Source organism: Hemicordylus capensis, chromosome 3, assembly GCF_027244095.1.
Source record: "Hemicordylus capensis ecotype Gifberg chromosome 3, rHemCap1.1.pri, whole genome shotgun sequence".
NCBI classification, from domain to species: domain Eukaryota; kingdom Metazoa; phylum Chordata; class Lepidosauria; order Squamata; family Cordylidae; genus Hemicordylus; species Hemicordylus capensis.
Genome location: NC_069659.1, coordinates 290655181 through 290676013, shown reverse-complemented (window position 1 = coordinate 290676013; position 20833 = coordinate 290655181). Strand labels below are relative to the sequence as shown.

At 41.8% G+C, this 20833-nt stretch overlaps 1 protein-coding gene across 4 annotated transcripts in view; it reads right to left on the bottom strand.

Moving 5' to 3' along the window:
• Positions 1 to 1045: 1045 nt before the first annotated feature.
• The window catches only part of AMMECR1L (AMMECR1 like), a 31067-nt gene continuing 11279 nt past the window's right edge, over positions 1046 to 20833 (bottom strand). The window contains exons 4-8 of one of the 4 annotated variants that reach the window (XM_053308306.1): positions 10396 to 10506; positions 8811 to 8925; positions 8205 to 8295; positions 6233 to 6329; positions 1046 to 4768 (exon numbers count right to left, since the gene is read on the bottom strand). In XM_053308306.1, the coding sequence (XP_053164281.1) occupies positions 4657 to 4768; positions 6233 to 6329; positions 8205 to 8295; positions 8811 to 8925; positions 10396 to 10506 (526 nt within the window). In that variant the 3' untranslated portion in view covers positions 1046 to 4656. Of the gene's footprint in view, positions 4769 to 6232; positions 6330 to 7725; positions 7847 to 8204; positions 8296 to 8810; positions 8926 to 10395; positions 10507 to 20833 lie in introns of those variants that run through there. The other 3 variants (XR_008319236.1, XM_053308308.1, XM_053308307.1) reach the window with 3 other exon arrangements.

The following is a 20833-nucleotide window of genomic DNA, read 5'->3' as shown; positions in this document are numbered from 1 at the left end:
AAATTCTGCATGGTACCACCTGTGCCTCAAAGGCAACAAGTAACTGAACAAGCCTCCAGAGATAGTAACAGTGCTTCTGTCCACACCAAGCACTTAACATGTAACTAAAGGTAAAGTGTGCTGTTGAGACGATGTCTGCTTCTGGTGATCACAGAGCCTTGTGGTTGCCTTTGGTAGAATACAGGAGAGGTTTACCATTGCCATATCCCACGCAGTATGAGTTTGCCTTTCAGCATCTTCCTATATCACTGCTGCCTGATATAGGTGTTTCCCGTAGTCTGGGAACCATACTAGTGGCAATTCGAACTGGCAGCCTCTGGCTTGCTAATAGTAATTTCCCTTCTGCACCATTAGGTGGCTTTAGTACATTAACTAGAAAACTTTAAAACTTCCTTAGGAATTTCTTTGATCAACGAGGACTGATTTACTAACCAGGGTGGGCCATTGCTGGCATACAGTGCCAATGCACAGAGGAAATACTGAGCAGCACTTACTGCCTGTTGAATCTGAGAGACAGCCTCATTCATCCATTGGTTTGCAAAAACAGATATTAGGTTGTACTTATACCCACACTAAATACTTAGCATGCACATAGTACTTGAGCTTCTAAAGCATTTCGCATATGTATGGGTATCTTCCAAAACAGTGTATTTCAGAATAATCTTCCTGATCTTTCTTTTCAATAAACTCAATTTGGGTAGGTAGTTTAAAGTGGGAAAACATATGTACAATGAACTCATCTCATGAACTTTCAGCATGTCTTATTCACAGATCTGTATAAATCAGAAAATAAAATACCACAGGCACATGAACAGGAATGTTTTTATTGTTTTATCTCTCCTTTTAAACAAATATCCAGTTTCATTACCTCTGAGAATGTATTTTATAATATGGAATTGTGTTAAAATATTCCCATTGTGACATGTTGGTTCTGCCACACAGCCTCCCTTTATAAGTACACCATACTGAATATTTGCAGATTTAAATAGGAAAGACCAGTTTACTCTCAAAACTGACAGACACACCAATAAAAAAAGGGACAAGGTAAAAATGTATCCATTACAATTTATTTTCTACAATACTTCATTAGAGGGTAAAGTTCAATGATTTACACTCAGAAGTTATATAGCTAGGAGGCAACCAAGTGTAATAACAAAGAATTGGTCTGACATCTCTGCACTGAAGGTCAAAAGAGGTTCCTTGCTTTAAAAAGAAAATTAACCAAAATTTTAATAATTTTGGCTTTGGAAACAAACAGAAAACAGCATTCAGTCAGCAAAGACTGCAACGTTAAGAATGGATTAGGGAACACAATTATGTGCAAAACTTAAATCTTGAAGATTAAAATTTACAGACTACTTTGCCCTTGAAATTTTCAGATGTGATATCTGTAGATGTGATATTTTGACCTTTAACATCTTTCAGATTGAAATGCCTCTATTGAGATTGGCCGTTTGCTATGAAAAGCGAAAATCTCAAAGGGAAACATTCAAACAATGAGACCCCAGTGATCAAAGAAATTCTCTGATGCAACAGAAGGGGAAAAGAGAAACACACACACATGCACAATACATGGCTGCAGCAAGGGAAATTCCTACCCACAGTTGTCCTGAAATAAACCCATCTAGACCAAAAGGCACTTGCTTGTAGCTAAGGATGAGCCAATTCTCAATCGGGCCAGAAGGCTATTGCTAAGATCTTGAAGCAAACACATTATTCACTATTCAGCTGAAAAATACAACTGATGAGGACTCTAGAACAGGTCGTTCTCTGTTGGCTATTTTGGTTCTCTGTTCCAACATCTTTTTAATATCTTGTCTATCAGGCAGCTGAAATGTACGTTTCAGTCTGGGCTCATCTCAATGCACCAGAGCTATGTGGGAGACAGAAAAGGACAAGCTGTCCCTCCCATACACACTTTGCAGGAATGACATACTTGTTCAACCATACTGTAACCAAACACCACATGGAGACAGATGCTGGGTGTCCATTTTTCAAGGACTGGTTAATGCTTCATGGCCTGTTTGCTGTTCCACTCACTAAAAAAAAAATGCCCAACACACAAAAAATCCACAACCCAACTTTAACAGAGGCATTTCTATTTATACAGACCAGGTGGTTGGATGGAAACAGGGGCAGGGAATGAGACCATCTCTCACTCCAAAATTAATTTAACTTAATTCAGTGTAATAATAAAATTAAACCAAGTAGGTCAAGTCACATCTAAGAGTCTGTTCTTTAGAATGGCATTCAAGGTTCACACCTGGCTCCTAAACTCCCCCCCCCACCTTTTAAATCAAATCAAATAATTAACACTATACACTGCTGAAGACACATAACAGGGCAAACATTTGAAAAAAGAAAGCAGGATTGAATAGCCCGGCACTATATGCCTGCATGACCAGTCTCACCGAATGTGCTCAGGGGTGAAAGTTTAGCACCATTTTTTTTTCCTTTTTGCTTTTTAAAAAAATCTTTACAATTTAAATTCTAACATAGAACACTTGAATAATAATTAGTGTAGCCCTATGTTTCAATACTGTCTGAGAGCAGAGATGGATAGTATGACCAGAGCTGAACCCTCCTCTCCCCTCTACAATCTCCCATCAATCCAGGGCATCTGGGACAGTAACTACAAATCACTCTAATTGGTAACAAGGCTGATTTATTCTCAGTAGCAGGAAATCATGAAAACAGTCCCTTCAAATCCAAACACATTTCAACATCATCAGAAGGGAAAGAGTGGCAATCTACATGAACAATCCAGTACAAAACTAAAGCAGGGCAGTACTGCAGGTATCTGGAATACAAGTTCCTTCCCCCACCCCTCACATCTAGATATGTATTCACTGATGAGCATACATTTTCTTCAGAGCCATTAGAAGGAACAGTAGTGCTTGAACAATATGCAATTTGGAGGCTTCCTAAACTCTCTGAACCATCCTTTTGCAAGGAACATAATGTAAACTTGCTCTCCATCCTTCCTATCAGCCAGCAGTTTGCCTGGTCAATTAAGCCAGATACTGGCAAATATCGCTTACCACCATATATGGGGCATTCATGCCTACTTCTACTTCTCTTCAGAGATGCAGTATGTGTTCAGACTGCCTCAAGGCCTTGCTTCAAGACATTTACCCCTTATTCCCACCAAGGCATTGTTCATTCATCCTAAAAATCCAGATACCCACATCCCATCTATTTCTGGATCCGTCAGTCACCTATAAAGCTCCTGTTACTACACACTCTGGATATATAGTACCCAACTTTCAAAATATGTTCTTCACCTGGGTTTTCTTGCCCATCAGTGCTGATTGCCAAGATTTTCAGAAGTCCTGCATGACCATTTTATAACTCCTGTGGATTCATTTAAGATTAATCATAATGCCAGCATTCATGATATCACTTAGTGATTCACACAGGAGAACTGGGATGATGGAATGGAAAAGGGAGGTTTCCATTTATGGGTATCCAGCAACAATGGGAAAATGAATTTTTAAAAAATCCACAAGACAATCAAACATGGATCTGAGTTAACAGTGTATATATATTTGGATGAAAACATTCCTCAGGTTCCATTATCTGGAAGCATTTTCAATTTAAATCAATTTGACTTACTTCCATGTACATGTATTTTGGACTGAAGCACCAGTGCAGCAATGGCACCTGTATTTGATAGCCACTTAAAGGCTAACATTTACTGTTTATTTCTTTACCTGGATATAAGGGTCATCTAGAGAAAGCTGCTTCCTGATAAGTACAGGCCTCACAGAGCATTTCCTATAAACAACTTTCACACCCTTTATTACTAGAATAATGGCTTTGTAGGGAACAGACCTGCCCCAATCCAACAGCAGATCCTGCTGCCTGTATTGCAGCTCAGACACCCAGAAGAAGCCCCAAAAGAGGGAGATCATACTCTAGAGCGACAAGGAAACCCAAGTCTCTCCCATAGACAATCCACAGCACTTCATCTTCATGCATGCATTGTTGTCTTATCTAGTAGGCTACCTTCCTTGTGTATCAAAAGCAAAAGCAGGTAGATGTGAGAAATGAAACCTCCTGGATATGTGTAAGCATAGTTTTTATCTGCAGTAAGTTTTGTTTTCCCCTTCAAATCATACCATCCTTTCTTGTAACACTTCATGTCATCTGCTTGCCCGGGATGTATTAGGACTAATCAGCTCATGGTAGAGAAATATCAGAGGTTAAAAAAAAATTAAAAATAACCTAAAAATATTTTGTTGGACTCCGTTGCCCAGACTGCCAGGAGAACTCTCCTACTTGATCAAGGGGGTTGTCATAATTAACAATTCAAATAAACACAGTGCAATTTAACACACAGACAGAGCAATCTGAACTGGTACTGCCATTCCCAAGGTTATCTCAACCAAACTGCAACTAGTCTTGGAGCCTCAATCCAACTAAGCCCTCATTCTGGAGGAAGGATGAGGTAAGGCTTGGGCCCCTGAAGTTCAGCTGCACCCAATGGTATCCCCCACCCTCAGTTAGTTGGAAGGCAGACTTGGCAACGGAAGCTAGCATCATAAAATGGTGCAGTAATAGAAGTAACTGGACCAGGAAGAGGAGGCATCTGCCCCAATGATGTCATAGCTGTTAGTGGCAGCTGGGGGGCGGGACTGGTCATGCAGCCTTGTGTCAGGAGTAATGATTGTAGAGGGGCGGGGCATGAAGAGTGCCATTTTGGAAACAATGCTGACGAGAAGCCATGTATTCTGCATAACTGATTGTCACCTTCTCACTGCGGTACCTGAAAGAGAGAGACATTGGGTCCTTAAATGAAACAAATGAATTTAATCACTCACAGCTGTATATGTAAAGACAAACATCCATATCAACATAATTTCTTTACATGATCAAACTACATGTGTTAATGTTTATTTTGCTACAAAAAATAAAAGCTACAGGAAAATGATTCTTAATGTGGAATGTGGGTGACTGGAACAGTATCAGGGGTTGGCAGACACCTAATGAGACCCACATTTTGGAAGGGGGTCCACAGCCTATCAGAGCCCTCTGAATGGTTTTTGGGTGGTAGCAGCTTGACTTCCTCGCTATTTATTTATTTATTTATTTATTTAGCTAGCAAATTTATTGACCGCCTGACTTCCATAGACTTGAGGCAGTTTACATAAATTAATACAACAACAAAAACAAAAGAAAAAGGGGAACACACACAAACACAAAGCCTGGCAAAATAAATAAATTTTCAAAAGCTACTTAAAGGACAGAAGGGAGGTGGCATTACGAATCCCAGGAGGCAGGGTGTTCCACAAGGAGGGGGCTGCCACAGAGAAGGCCCTCCCACGATCCCGGGCCTCACATACCTTCCCTGGGCCCGGAACTGTGAGAAGACCCACCTGAGATGACCTCACAGGGTGGGTCAAAGTTGGATGGGAGAGGCGGTCCTGAAGGTACACAGGTGCCAAACCCTGAAGGGTTTTATAGGTGAAAACCAGCACTTTGAACTGGACCTGAAAGTGAATGGGGTTAGCTCTCATTCTGCTGTTAGCTCCCTCTTTGCTCACTTTTCCTCTCTGAGCCAAATCAACCAGCGGTAACTTTAAGGTGCAGAAGCCACTGTTTGCTGCCTCTGGACATAATAGTATGGCAGTGGTAGCAACTGCTCCTCCACCTTCCACTGCTACCCATCACCATTCCATTGTGTTCAGAGGGAGTGGGGGCTACAATGGTAGCAACAGGGCCTGCTGCTGCTTCTCACCACCTCCAGATTGGGTCCAAAGAGGAAGCTGGCAGACTGGTGAGGGTCCAGGTGATGGTTTCAAGGAAGAGAAGCAGCAACCACTGTTGCCAGTACTGGGGAGAGGAAGGCGAAGTGAGCCCCGACTGCATCCACATGTAGCTTATCACCACCCAGAGCAGAAACTCTGAAGCTGGCTCCAATGGATATTTGGTTCAGAGGGGAAAATGTAGCCATCTTTCTATTTTTGTACAGAAAACACTTACTAATTAAAATTAACAGTACAACACAGCAAAAAATAGGAAGTGTTAGAAGAAGAGCCCTCCTTAGTAAGGTTATACCAGTGTTATGGCAACATAACTTTAGAGAACAAAATCATCAACCAGTATTGAAATCCAGAAAATGTCACATAGGAAAAAGCATGCCTGCTCTCAAAATATGCTCTGTCGTATGCAGTAGGAGTAGTAGCTATTTTAGTACCTGCAAATTGCAAAAATAAAATATACAACTCACCTGGTGAGTTTAATAGTCTTCCTAAAGTCATTGGTAATTGGAGCCTTAAAACCACCTTTCCTGAGCAAGGAGTCTATTGTTTGAATCTGATCCCAATCTGTTCAAACACAGCAGCAGCAGAGATATAAATACAGGCTAATTTTAACTGATAATGGCATAGTTTCATACATGCTTATATATTTAAACAGTGGCTTACACCCAGACTAGTGTTGCACTAGTGTAACGCTGTTGTGCTAGTGTAAGGAAGAAGCATAGTGAAGCTGTGCAAAGAAAGGAACTTGTGTTCCAGACTAGTGGTATGGTAGCAGAAGAGAGAGGATATACTACTGCTAATGGAAGTGGAATTCATTCCCAGACAAGCGGTGCTGAAGGAGATTAAGTTCTTAATTAATTATTATTTCTTGTTTACACAGTCAGACAGGTGTTATTGACTGGTTTGTTTTATCCAGACATCGAGTCCTTCCCAAGGACCTGGGATGCCAGAATTTTATTGTCAGTTGTTATAGATATCGTCGCAGAATATAGGCTGTTCCCAGTAAAGCTGCTTTTTGTAATTGGCTGATGGTGATTTCTGTGGCCCCTATGGTGTTGAGGTGCTCTTCAAGGTCTTTTGGAACTGCACCCAGGGCGCCAATTACCACTGGGATGATTTTGGTCTTTTTCTGCCACAGCCTTTCAATTTCAATTTGTAGAACTTTGTATTTTGTTATTTTTTCTATTTCTTTTTCTTCTATTCTGCTATCCCCTGTTATTGCTATGTCGATTATTTTAACTTGTTTTTCTTTCTTCTCAACTACAGTTATATCTAGTGTATTGTGTGGCAGATGTTTGTCTGTTTGTAGTCGGAAGTCCCATAATATTTTTGCATCTTCATTTTCTACAACTTTTTTAATTTTATGGTCCCACCAATTTTTGGCTACAGGTAGCTTGTATTATTATTATTATTATTATTATTAACTGCACCTCTGTGGGCAGCAGCACACATTATGTTTCTTCTGGGCAGCTGCTACTGATTTGCCATTTTTTAAAGACCAAAAAATGTGGCTAATTGGCAGTAGCGGGCTGCCAGGAACACAATTAGAGCTCCTGACTCCACCACTGTCCACATAAGCAGAGAAGAAGAAAAAGGGGATTATGCAAACTGTTTAGAGGTGCATATCTTCTCCCACTGTGCTAGTGAGACACTAGTCGTATCTTTAGCCAATCAAGTCTTAGAACATTTCACAGAACTCCTATTATTATTGCAAGGACTCATCCTATTTTAGTATAGCATACATCCTATTTTCAGAGCCATCCTATTACTATAGTATATGTCATTTTTTCACAATAAGTCAAGAGGTACAGAATATGTCAAAACTGAAATTACTAAATATTCCTGTAATGGTGTAGTGCATTCGTATGTGGAGACCTGATTTAACAAATGACACTTTTTCATTTCCAGAATGTAGCAATATACTTCTCTGAAAGGTAGAAGAAATGTTTTGTGCAATTACAGTGGTAGTCACTGCTGCATTCTTCAAAGGCAGCCAAATTGTTTACATTTGCATCAAAGACGTTTGCTCTGGGGGAAGACAGAGTCATCTGATGTTGCGTTTGTGTGATGGTGAAGCTGAACTGTAAATCCACAATGTTGAAAATAGTCAGAATGGTACAACTGGATTCAACCAGTAAATTAAGCAATGGGTTATTTTCAATTTATGACTGGCAAATGGGAGAATACACCAAACTAAAAACAATTATATGGAGGAAACAATATTCACAGCCCTGCCAGTTGTGGGGGGAAACCAGACACAATAAAGATGTAACTACATTTTGAGCCTTTAAAAGGACAGATCTCTGAACAATTCAGCCACAACAGATTAATGGTTTTAGGTGGCTTTAACAGCTGCTGCACAAACCAGATCCACAATCCAAATCCTTACATATAAGCCACATTTGCTCAGTGTGGAAGTTCAGCTTATCTCAAACCCACCTTGTTCCTTAGCAACCTCAGGTAAGTATGTGGCTGTGCGTTTGACACCTTTCTCATTGATGAACTCAATTCTGATTCCATGGATTCCCACCTAACAATGGAAATATAAAGCCAGCTGAGAGGTATTTTCTGTGACGATGCACAGAACATTTTCCATTGCCATGCATCCTCTCTGTGGCCAACCTTACCTAGACATACACTTTTGCCTTTCCTTACACCTGCAACACCATATGCCACCTTCCCTGGTGCAATTCCATCACATGTTGCCATTTTCTCGGAGCCACAGAGGCAGCTTCCTCTGGCAGACCAAATCAACCTTAGTTTGTTCAGTCCTCACTATTTCAGTACCCCAAACATATGCCCCTTTCCTTACGACTAATCATTATTGTCTCATCTTCTGCAGGCAACTTTAGTGCCTCCCAACCACCACTGAAGTGTTACTAGCATACCAGCACACTTATCCAGCCCCTCAGTCTTCCATCTTTCCAACTTCATTCTTCTAATCCTATAACCACAATCTACCAATAAAGCAGTCACATTGCCATATACTAACCGAACCCAAATGGTATGAGAATGATGGAGAGTTCCAAATGCACCTGTTCTCACCTCCCAGTCCAAGTAGTCAGTGGCATCCTCAAAATTAGTGAGGAGGGAGACAGAGCAGAAAAGTTTAGGCAGCTCCTCACGGGTCAGGGGTGGAAATCTGCTGTCCTTAAGTGCACTAGAGTGGGAACAGAACACACATAACCTAAAACAAAGTCCTATGGGAGTTAATCAAATGATGTTCTTGAATTCATAGCCCTAGGGATCAGAAGAAGAAACATCACTTTTGAACAAAATAAAGTTTATATGTATTAACATGCAAAACAAAACACCAGGTGAAACAACAGTAGAATTATGCAATGGATTCTTGCCTATGGCTATTATGAGGTTGAAATGGAAAGGCACAGCATTGCTTCCTCAAAATGCTTATATTTCAGTGAAACAAGATTTGATAACCGAATATTAACAGAGAATCGCTCAATAAGCCTTTGCTGTGACTGGGGTAAACTGTCCCCACTGACTACATTATTTATGCCTTTATAGGACAATAACTTATTGGGAAGCCATAGGTTGCTTTGAGGATGTTATATTTAGAAAATTTGACTATTGATCCAATATTTTATTTCAGTTTTATGATACTGTTAACTTTTTTTATTGTTTATATTTGAATTTGTGCTTTTATTTTGGGAAGAAAGCCTTCTCCTACAACAGCCTGCTGGAAAATAAAGACCTATTGGAGAGCAAAGAAACAGAGACTGGAAAGTTGCATATAAGAAATAGAGGGAGGGGGAAGTACCTAAGGTTAGAGGGAAAGGAGTAATTCATGCTGTGTTCTTTCTTCCCATAGCTTCTAGTTTTCTCCCTTATGTGGGGTCAGGGTAGGAGGAAAGAAAGAGCACAGATTAGCTCCTTTATCTTTGGCTTCCCCTTTCCTCTTATATACAACTTTTCAACCATGCTCACTTCTCTTGCTCTCTAGTACGCCCTTAGTGCACCCAGCAGGCTATTGCTCAGGAAGAGGTTTCCCTGTGACTCAAGGAAATCGTTGCTCGAGGAAACAGACTTTCCGCTGCCTCTATAGCAGAGCTGCTGCTTTCCCTTGTGGCTCCACTCTGCCTTACATTTCCACCATTCTCTGTCCCAGATCCTGTTGCCATCTCTGGGAGTTCTGACAAACTGGGGTTTCCCTCTAAATCTCCACAGCAAGTAATATAACACATAAGATAAGTTAAATGGTAAAGTGTGCTGTTGAGTCGGTGTCAACTCCTGGCGAGCACAGAGCCCTCAAATTGTTTTTGTAAGCTTGCAGGAAGCCAATGGAATCATCCACTCAGTCATATACTGTGCTGGCAGCCAAGAATTATTCCCTAACATGCATGCCATATTCTCAAGTGGGTTGTTTTCCAGTCTGCAGCAGAAGGATGCAGTGCACTACAGTACAATTTACAGAATGATTTATCAATTTTACCTCTAGGAGCACTAAAGTCATTGCAGTGGTGATGGTGATGGAAAACACCTGTTCTGGCAACAGGACTTACATGAGACCAAAGACCAGCAGGACATACATGAGACCAAAGATTAGACATCGCAGATGCTTCCTTTGCCCAGTTTCTTGCTAGACACGTGGTTGCACTGATGATGTCTTTACCTGGTTAATGTGTATTCCCTGAGTCCTGAGTGAAGATTCATGGCAGAGAAAGTTCCAATGCAACCCCGAAGTCGCTTGTCTCGCCCTGTCTTCCATGTCACAAAGAGTGGACTGAAAATGCATAACATGAAAACTCAGCCTTCAAATAATTCTTGCTGAGAGAAGTCAATTTGATAGATAAATATGATAGATAAATTGACCATGAAGAGAACATAAATGCACTTGCGATGAAAAGCCATATACATATTGTAGTCAGTAACCTATGTATTTTGTAGTGTCAGCACTTATTTAGTTGAACTTTAGCAGCTCAGCATTTTTCTTTTCTTGAGTACACTTTTCTTACTGCTTTCCTCTAGTGCTTCAAACACATTTAGGATAGTCTGTGTCAGTGTTTATCTTCAAATATTGACTAACTTTGTACAAGTCAGAATTGCATTCCTTTAATCCATTAATTTATGATCTTTTAAAAATGAATCCATTACACCCTATCAAACACAAAGGCCACAATCCAGCATGAATGGAATGTGCTTTCTAATGTCTTAGTTTAAGTGTACCTAATTCTGTGCTAGATTGTGACCATTAAGTTAAAAGCTGCTTTTCGGTGGAAACAATGAACCATGGGAAACATATCTGCTTCTTGAGGTGAAACATAAGTATAGCACAATAAGTCATGTACTGGTTGTGATCCACAAAGGCACGGATTAATTATTTATCATAATTTTATTACAAATTCATCCATGTCCACAATAGTTTAAGTGAACTTCAGCTGATTTTGCCTGAGGAATCAAACAAAGTCCTTTGAAGTTGATGAGTTGTGCCACAACTCATCAGCTTGACCCTTGTTCTTCCTGCCTAGCAGCCTCTAAATACCATCCTGAAAACTAACACTTACTAATGGGACATATCCCAGCTATTTTGAAGTTGGAGGCTGTGAGGCCTCCCCTTAAGAACAGGTTGTTTACCTGTAACTATGGTTCTTCGAGTGGTCTTCTGCGCATTCACACTTGGGTATGTGCCTGCGCAGAGCCATGAACTCTGAACATTCCAGAGCTTGTCATTCACAGGAAAAGGAGCAGGAAAATGATCCCCCTATTGGCTAACTACCCTCCTTACCTCATTCTAGGAGACCACCCCAACCAAGGAATCCCCCCTCCTCTTCCCCCAAATAGGCTGATGTGGAGAGGCAGGTAGGGAAGTGTGAATGAACAGAAGACCACTCAAAGAACCATGGTTACAGGTAAGCAACTTTTTCTGCTTTGTGGTCTCTGTCCATCACACTTGGGATAGTAGCAAGCTAGATTTACCTGGTCGGATGGAGAAGCCCTAATTGCAGACCGTACTCAGAACCTCAGAGCCAAATGCAGCCTATGCCTGAGACCTGACATCAAGGGTGTAGTGTCTAACCAACATGGAAACTTGTGACCAAGTTGCTGCCCTACAGATGTTCTCTAGAGGAACTCTGCTCCAAAAAGCTGTAGAAGCTGCTACTGCCCCGGTTGGATGGGCCCATAAGGGGCAAGGCAGAGCTTCTTAGTCAGCTGGTAAGAAAGAGAAATGGCTACCTTTATCCAGGCTGAAATTCTTTGAGCTGAGACTGGAAGACCCTTAGAGGGACCAGAGTAACTAAAGAATAATAACAGGATTGCTGAAACTGTTTTGTCCTATCCACATAAAAAGCCAAAGCTCTCCTTACATCTAGAGAGTGAAGACAAAGATTGACAAAGAAGACAAAGATTGAAGAATAGAACAATATCGGATCTCTGAAAAGTATAAGCATGCATATGTATTCAGTACTTGGTTTGGGCCCCTTTTGCAGCAATTACTGCCTCAATGTGGCATGGCATGGATGCTATCAGCCTGTGGCACTGATGAGGTATTATGGAAGACTAGGATGCTTCATTAGCGGCCTTCAGCAATTCTGCATTATTTGGTCTCATGTCTCTCATCCTTCTCTTGGCAATGCCCCATAGATTCTCTATGGGGTCAGGTCAGGCGAGTTTGCTGGCCAATCAAGCACAGTACACTGTATACTTTTCAGAGGTCCGATATTGTTCTATTCTTCAATCCTTGTCTTCTTGGTTCCATGTAATATTCTAATTTTCTGAGATTGTGGATTTGGGGTTTTCATGAGCTGTACGCCATGATCATCACAATTATAACAAATTAAGGCTTGACTTATCTCGCTTTGCATGTAATGCGTCTGTCTCATATATCAGTTTCACCTTTTAATTTGCATTACTGAAATTAATGGACTTTTGCACGATATTCTAATTTTCCGAGTTTCACCTGTAGCACTACCGGTATGGGAGCATCTTGTGGAGATATGCCTTTGCTGAAGGCGTAAGTTGCAAATCGCTTTCACTTCAGGGCATAGGTTTTCTGGGTGGAAGGCTTCTTAGAGGCAGCAAGAATTCTCTTTTCATCCTCACTGAGTTCGCTGAACACTCTATCTTCCAGATTGTCAAGTGGAGAAAGTCCAGATCGGGGTGTAACTACATTCTCTGGTCCAGTGTGAGACGTCAAGATGACAGAGGAAGATGCCGGTAAGTCAGCCTGGATAGATGTAGAAGGGCAGTTACCAGGGCTGCTGTGGCCCCCAAGGGGTGACCAGCAGGACTTGTGCATTGTCCTGCTTTATCTTCTGGATTACCTTTGGGATCAACGGAATTGGTGAGGAGGCAGAGAGCAGCTGATTCCTGAGGAAGGCATCGTCCAACAACCTGTGGTCCTTGCCCACTCTGCTGCAGAACTGGGCACACTTCGTGTTGAACCGTGTTGCAAGTAAGTCCAATGCAGGTGTGTCTCAGCTGCGGAACACTTTCTGTAACAGCCTCAGGTCTAATGGCCATTCATGAGACAGGCAATCCTGCCTGCTCAGGGCATCTGCTAGGGTGTTCATTTGCCCTTCTATGTGAACCGTAACCAGTCAAATGTTCTTCTGAATGCACCAACTCCACAACTGGAGGTCCAGGCACTACAGATGATAAGAGCCTGTGCCTCCCTGCATGTAGGAACGTGCAGTTGTGTTGTCCGTTAAGATCAGTATTGGGGATCCCCGGATCCAATGATGGAAGGATTTTAACACCTGAAAAATGGCTAACAACTCCAAGTAGTTTATGTGCCTGTGTTGTTTCACACAAGACCATCTCCCTGCCACCATCAGGTTCTTGAAACGAGCCCCCACAGACCTTTGTAGACATTCCTGTGGTTATTGTCATGGTCGGAGATGGTCGATGAGAAGGACTCCCTTTTGTCAGGTTGGCACAGTCTGCCCATCAGAAGGCAGATGCCTGTATTCTTGTGGGAACCCCAAGTCTCCTATTGTGATGCTGGCAATGGGGCTTGAAAGGACTTAGGAACCATGTCTGAAGTGGCCTCATGTGGTATTGAGCTAGAGGGAGCACTGCCATCATGGAGACCATCAGCCTCAATAAGCGCTGGATGAAACAGGCAGTATGCACCTTCCTTTTCCAGAAACTGCATACTGCTTCCTGAATGGTCAGAATATGGTGTTTTGAAAGGAATGCCTTTTCTCAGTGGGAGTCTAGGAGCATGCCCAAGAATTCTATGGCCTGCGTCGGCATTAGCTTAGATTTTTTGTGATTGATGTGTAGGTCTAGCGAATGTAGTAGGCCCTTATATTATCCACGAGGTGTTGACAGGATGGGGAAACCAATAGCTAGTTATCTATATATAGGAAGACTCTCTCTCTCTCTCTAGTCTATATATATCTATACCTATATATAATATATAGTCTATATCTATATACCCTGCAGACACAGGTGTGCAGCCACCACTGCCATGCATTCATTCATTCTCTTTCTTTCTTTCTTATTTATTTATACATACATACATACATACATACATACATACATACATACATACATACATATTCCGCTCTTACTCTAAGAAGCCCAAAGCAGGGTACATAGTTATGTTTCTCCTCACAACAACCCTGTAAAAATGGGTGGGTCAGAAGCCAAACCAAAGGCAGGACAGCATATTGGTAAGACTGGCCAGCTACATGGAATTCTCAAGAACCTTTTGTGGTGGGGGACAATAGAGAGTTGGAAATATGTGTCCTTGAGATCTATAGATGCAAACCAAACCAAACCCCTCCTGAGAGGAGGCGCATGATGGATTGAATCAACAGGGAAGGGAAGCAATTCAATAACAGGGATATTGAATTCATTCATATATTCATACCTCTCAAGTCTAAGATCAGCCGTAGGCCACCATCTGGCTTTGGGACAGTAAAGTATCCTGAAAAGACGCCGTCCTGAGCTGTTTGATGAATCCTCTCAATTGCCCCTTTCTGGAGGAGGGATTTAATTTCCTCCAATAGGTGTGTAGATGGTGGCGTAGTTCTTATACCAGAATCTGGGGGCAAGGTTTGAAATTCTATTTTGTAGCAGTTTTGAATTATCATTAGAACTCACGCATTGTGTGACTGTGGATAACTCTCCTCAGCCCAAATGGGACTCCTCCATGTATACTGATACATGCTCTAATGTTGGCCTTCATTTCAGGACCTCTTTTTTGAAGGGGGTGGCAGCAGTAGTATTGATCCAGTTTGGAGGTTGTAGCATCATTGTCTCTTTGTGTATCACAGCTTAGATTTAGCAGAAGAGTTAAGGCTTTGATGCTGAGGAAGGTAACTGCTTCTGCTGTTGGTAACGGTACTGATGCTGACAAAAGAAATCGCCTGAATAGTATGATGAAGGTAATTGTCTAGGTTAGTGCTGTTTAGGCCAGAACTTTCTCCTATTGCTGGAGGTATAAGAACAGGAGTGGGTGAAACCCATAGAGCGAGACGTGGTTCAAAGCCTTTTGAGGGTGTCATCTGTCTTTTGTCCAAGCAGGGCTCCTCCATCAAAGGGCAAGTCCTCTATCCACACCCTGGCCTCTTGAGTTACTGACGATGAGTGTAGCCAGGCATGCCTCCTTAGAGAGATTGCTGCAACCACGGAGTGTGATCCACAGTCTGTCATGTGACGGGCAGAGTGTAGCTGTTGTTTTGCCACAAGAAAACCCTCCTGTAGAAGCATTTGAGCTGCAATTTTCTGGTCCTGAGGGAGAAGCCCTAGGAGAGGGGCTAGTTTTTCTAGGATGAAGTGTTGGTATTTGGTCCAACATGCCTGGTGATTGGCTACTCTTAAAGAGGAGGCTCGCTGAGGAATAGGTTCGCTTGCCTATTGAATCTAACTTTTTGCCCTCTCTGTCTGTAGGTGCTGACGAAGATCTTTGACGGGACTTTGACTGTGAAGACTCTGTGATAGCTCAAGGAGGAACAGTGTGGATCTGGAGCATAACATTCAAAATAAGGGTCTCTATAGTGACTCTATAATGTAGCCCATAATATCCACCATGGTCCCATGGACCCTGGGAGAAGTGCGAACTGCGCACATCAGGGGAGTAATAGCTGCACTTTCCACGGTGCCAGTAGTGGCACCCATACATGTGTCGAGGAGACCCTGGCGATTCTGGGGGTCTGCTGTCAGCACTTGCCTTTAAGTCATCGGGTTGGGACTCAGGATCTAAAAAGGGTCTGTAAGGCTGTACACTCTCTTCTGATACAGAAGAATGCTCTGGGGAAGGCAACTGTGGATGTTGTTCAAGGGAACGAAGGACAGGGGTATTTAAATATTTTTCTTTTTTCTTTTTGGTTGCTCTCCCTGTGCATCTTCTGTGTCTGGCAGTGCATGGGAACCCTTCTTTGCCTTGGCTTTGCGTTCTTTGCCTGCCCCATGTCCTCCGAGGGCTGTGCCTGATCAGGCTTCTTGTTAGCCTTTTTTTTTTTTTTTTGCACTGTCCCTTTAAGGTGATCAGGGTTAGAGGTGGCTCCCTTCTTAGCCTGAGGAGCAGAGACTGGGGTGCCTGCCAGATTTGAGGTGGAAACTGTGGCAACAGAGTAACAGGGGCCAGAGTAAATGATAGCTCTGGCTTCAACAGCAGAGCAAGTAATGTCAGGACTGGCAGCAGTGGTGGTTGCTGTGGGGGTGGGGGTAGCCCAGGCTTCAGTTCTGGCGGTGGCACCTCTAGCGCATTTTGAGCAGGAGGCTCTGCTGAAGTAGGTTGACTGTCCGAGCCTTCCTGCGCTGGGTGCAGTGTCTGCAACCAAGGTGCTGGCTTGGAGCGCCCTTTCCCACAGAGGTGCTGTGAGCCAGGATGCCCTGTTTCAGCAGGCCTGTCTTGTGAAGCTTAGACAGACCCTGCAGGAGTCTGTTCTATGTGTCTCTCTGAGGCAGAGTAGGCACTTGGAGTGCCTGATGGAAGATGGGATTTTTAAGCAGCAGTCAGCACACCACTTAAAGTTTATTTTTGCACTCGTGGCCATAAGCCACCTGTGGCCTATCAAGGCCGGGGCAGTAACGTGGTGGTGGGGTTCCGAATAAAACATGCAAACTAATAGTTAGAGACTATAAGCAAATAAAATGAGAAACAAAGAAAGAAGCAACATGGAGGGAAATTTTGGATTAAAACCTATCATTCTCCCACAGAACAAGCTGAGGAAAAATTCCAAGGTCCTGCTCAAGCGGGGGTTGATGAAAGACTGAGGTAAGGAGGATAGTTAGCCAAGAGGGGGGTCGTTTTCCCACTCCTTTTCCTTTGAATGAAAAGCTCTGAAATGTTCCAAGTTTGTGGCTCTGTGCAGGTGCATACCCAAGTGTGATGCACAGAGATCATGAAGAACCACCATGGTAATTATAAACTAGTCTCTAATTTGTTTTTGGGGCAAAGTGCTTAAGTAATGGCTAGAAAATTCCAGGTGCTCTTTAGTAGATCATCCAGATCCATTTCAATCTGGTTTCTGACAGAGAAAGCTTTAGTTGTCCTGGTGGATTCCAGGGGAGACAAAAGGAGTGATATACTTTGATTCTCCTGGATATCTCAGTGGCCTGTTCTGGACAGGCTCATACTCTCATTAAAGAAGCAGGTTTGCAGCATGGGCATACTGCTAGATCTAGCATTGCTCCTGAATTTCCAGAGGGCTGAGAAACCCTCAGGGACATGGTCCTGGAAGGCGAAATCACTCCCCTCCCTGTACTCTGCTACTTTGGAAGCCTCTTGCTGCATCCTCATATTGCTGCTCTGCATGTAAGCCATAGTAAATAAATAAATAAAATCACAGCTGTTAATATCCAGCCTTCACATCCAAGAGATATAATCCTGTACCTCATCAGGACAATTCAATAATCCTCACAGCCAATTGCCTAAGGATTTCCTCCCAATGCAACACGTACAGCTGTAGGCAATATTCTTCAACCTCAATGGCCAAGTACAGAAGCATACCTGCCAACATGTCCCTATTTTCCCATTCACCCGAATGGGAAAAACAGGGACATGTTGGCTGGTGTGCAGAAGGATTATTACTTCCCATATCTTGCCTATAAAGCTTATAGAAAACAACCAAAACATTCCACACCTCACCCATGAAAAGACATAAGCCAAATGCAGACAGTATGTGTCTGATATCCGAGAATGCTTAATGCAGCAGTAGAACCATTCATGGCAGCACTGAACAGAATGGTGTAAAGCAATGTACATAGGATTTCAAGTGGTCTTCCATATGGAAGCAATAAGGTGTTAATATATAGTGGTCTGTGAAGAACAAGCTAACCAGAACAGTAGTTCACAACAGAAGCAGAAAATCACTGGCCTATTACATGCACAACAATTTTAGTTCCATTTCTCCATCTTATGAAAATGGAAACAATATGTGGAACTGTTAGAAGCCTTATTTAAGTCCAGATATTAACAGAGTCCATCTTTCACCCTTATCCATTAAGGTTTGTTGAAGAAAATAACCCTATTTGTCGAAGTGTGATTTTAATCTGTGTTGGCTATCAGGGTTCACCCTTAAAAAAAAAAAAAGATGTTCACTTATAGAGATTAAAAACCATATCTAGTAAAATAGGGTTACTTTTTTCAACTGTCCTCAGTAGTTAAAATGGATTTTGTTATAACTGGACTAAAATATGACTTCTGGTATTTTTAGAATCTGTTCCAATATACTGCTACATAAAATAATTGTTCAATAATATACCATTTCCTGCATAATTGTGCTTGTAGTTCTTTGGTACAGGTATCATTCATTTCCCTTAATTTGTGAACAGTGTTCCCTCTAACAGGAATTCCCAGATGTTGTTGACTACAATTCCCATAATCCTCAAGCAAAGGCTGTTGCAGTTGGGGATGCTGGGAGTTGGTCAACAACATCTGGAAATCCCTCTTAGAGGGAACACTGTTTGTGTCACTAATGGAATTCAATTAGCTCTAACACAAAACTGCAAGTTAAAACCTGAAAGCTGCTTGTTAATCACCTAGTTATATAGCTGATAATTTGTCAAACCTGTTTCTATTCCAAATAGCTCTGTAAAGGCATGGGGAAAACATTCAATATTTTTTTCTGTTAGTACATTTAATAAAGCATGAAAAACTGACTAGAGGATAACCCCAAGCTACCACATCTACCTGAAAAATAGAACTGCCTCTAGCCTTTTAACCCAAATAGCAAATTGTCAATAAACCTATGTATTTGCTAATACTATTTCTTCATATGCATTTAAAGTTTCAAATCTCTTTTCGTTGACATAGAATTTTGGAACTGGAAAAATCATCTTGGAAATAATCTTATCCAGTCCCTGCTCAGTGCAGGAATCTGCTACAGCATCCCTAACAGATGGTCACTGAGCCTCTATTTTACAATCTTTAGCGAAGAGCCCACCACTAAAAGCAAGGCTAACTGTATATCAAACAGCTCTTAGAGTTAGGAAATTCCTCCTAGTGTTTGTAAACTTTGATTTCAGAGATATAAACACTGGCAAAACACTATTATCCTGCACTACTTTTGCTCAAGTAGGCCAGAAAACCTGGATAACCAACTACTGATGCGATTTCATCACAAATCACAGCAAGCAGTTTCTACAGCAGAACATTCCAGGTGTTAAGGTCTGATCTTATTTACTCCAAGCTTCTTGCCTTTGTTTACCTCTTGCCTTCAAACTTTCAGAACAAACAAATCTCTCTCAGGCACTTAGTGACAAAAATTGATTTTCAAAGTTTGGCTGAAAGCTCTGTAAACATTATGAAACGAACATAAAGCTTAGAACTTTGGCAAATTGCTCATTTCAGTTATAGACCAAGGTATTCACAGAACTTTAGATTTTCCATTGCATCAATTTCTTAATCCTTATATGCAGATGGTACTGTTACATAACATTTAAATAATTCCACAGGCTCCCTGTTTTTATTACCATGTTGATTTTCTTATTTCAACAGACAAAGAAGCCCCAGCACACAAGCTGGTTAATACCAGTGTTTCCTCTAAGGTGTGGGCATGTGTATGCAAACACAATTTTTAAAAAACGTCCAGTCATTTAATTTTAGATCCCACTCAGGAAGGCCTCATTCTGAATGCACGTGCACACATACTGCCTTGATACTGCCTCCCAGAACAAAACTCATTCTATACACAGATGAAAAAAATTAGAGAGAACACTGGTTAACACCTTATAAAGCTTAACATAAACGTCCCTACCCTCTGCCCTTGCAATCTCATTTTAACCAACTCTCAATAAGGCAAAACAGAAAATGAAAAACACAGACAGAAATGAGGAAAAATAGAAACAATTCGAAGGTGAGAGGGAGGCAAGGACCAGGGGGTGGAGGAAGCAACAGAAGGGAGAAGAAATGGCATCTCTTTGTGCCTGACTTTGGCACCTCATTTTCTGGCACACCACTAGAATTTTCCTCTGCTTGCCAAGTCCAGCTTATGACTGAACATAAAAATGACCAAGGGCTGGCTCTAGGTTTCCATGCCATCAGTTCAAACAAAGTGACACTGGGAGGTCTGGCTAAAAGTAGCCATTTATCGTAGATCAAAAAGGTCTGCATGGGTGGAACGTACTTCAATGCTGCTGCGATTGAAAGGTATTACTTCTCATGGAGTTTTCAAGAAGTAGCCAAATCTGTGTCTGACTTCTTACTAATACAAGTATATTAAGAGTTTGAAGATATTATGCTTTTCAAGTATTATGTATCCAACACTCGGAATACACCTCTAGCATAAGTTTTGCAAACCCACTAGTTATCCACAGAGTCTTGTGGCACCTTAAAGACTAGCCAGTTTATTGGCCCTCTTCAGACATGATGTTTTACTTGTGTTCAGATGTCTGTACACTCATACATGTTTCTGTATAAGTGACTGTACCTGCATTCATTTTAAAAGTGAACCTGACCTGGGTATAGGTTCCTCAAATACATAGTACAGAATTGTACTTCTATACCTGTCCTCAGCATAACATGCAAATAACTGTACATGTGTACAAATCTGTATCTGTGTACATACGGTAGGAGTGTTGAACATGTGTGAATAGGATTATTGTGGCATATATTTCTGTGGACTAGAGGTACATCGGACAAAGCAGGCAATGGG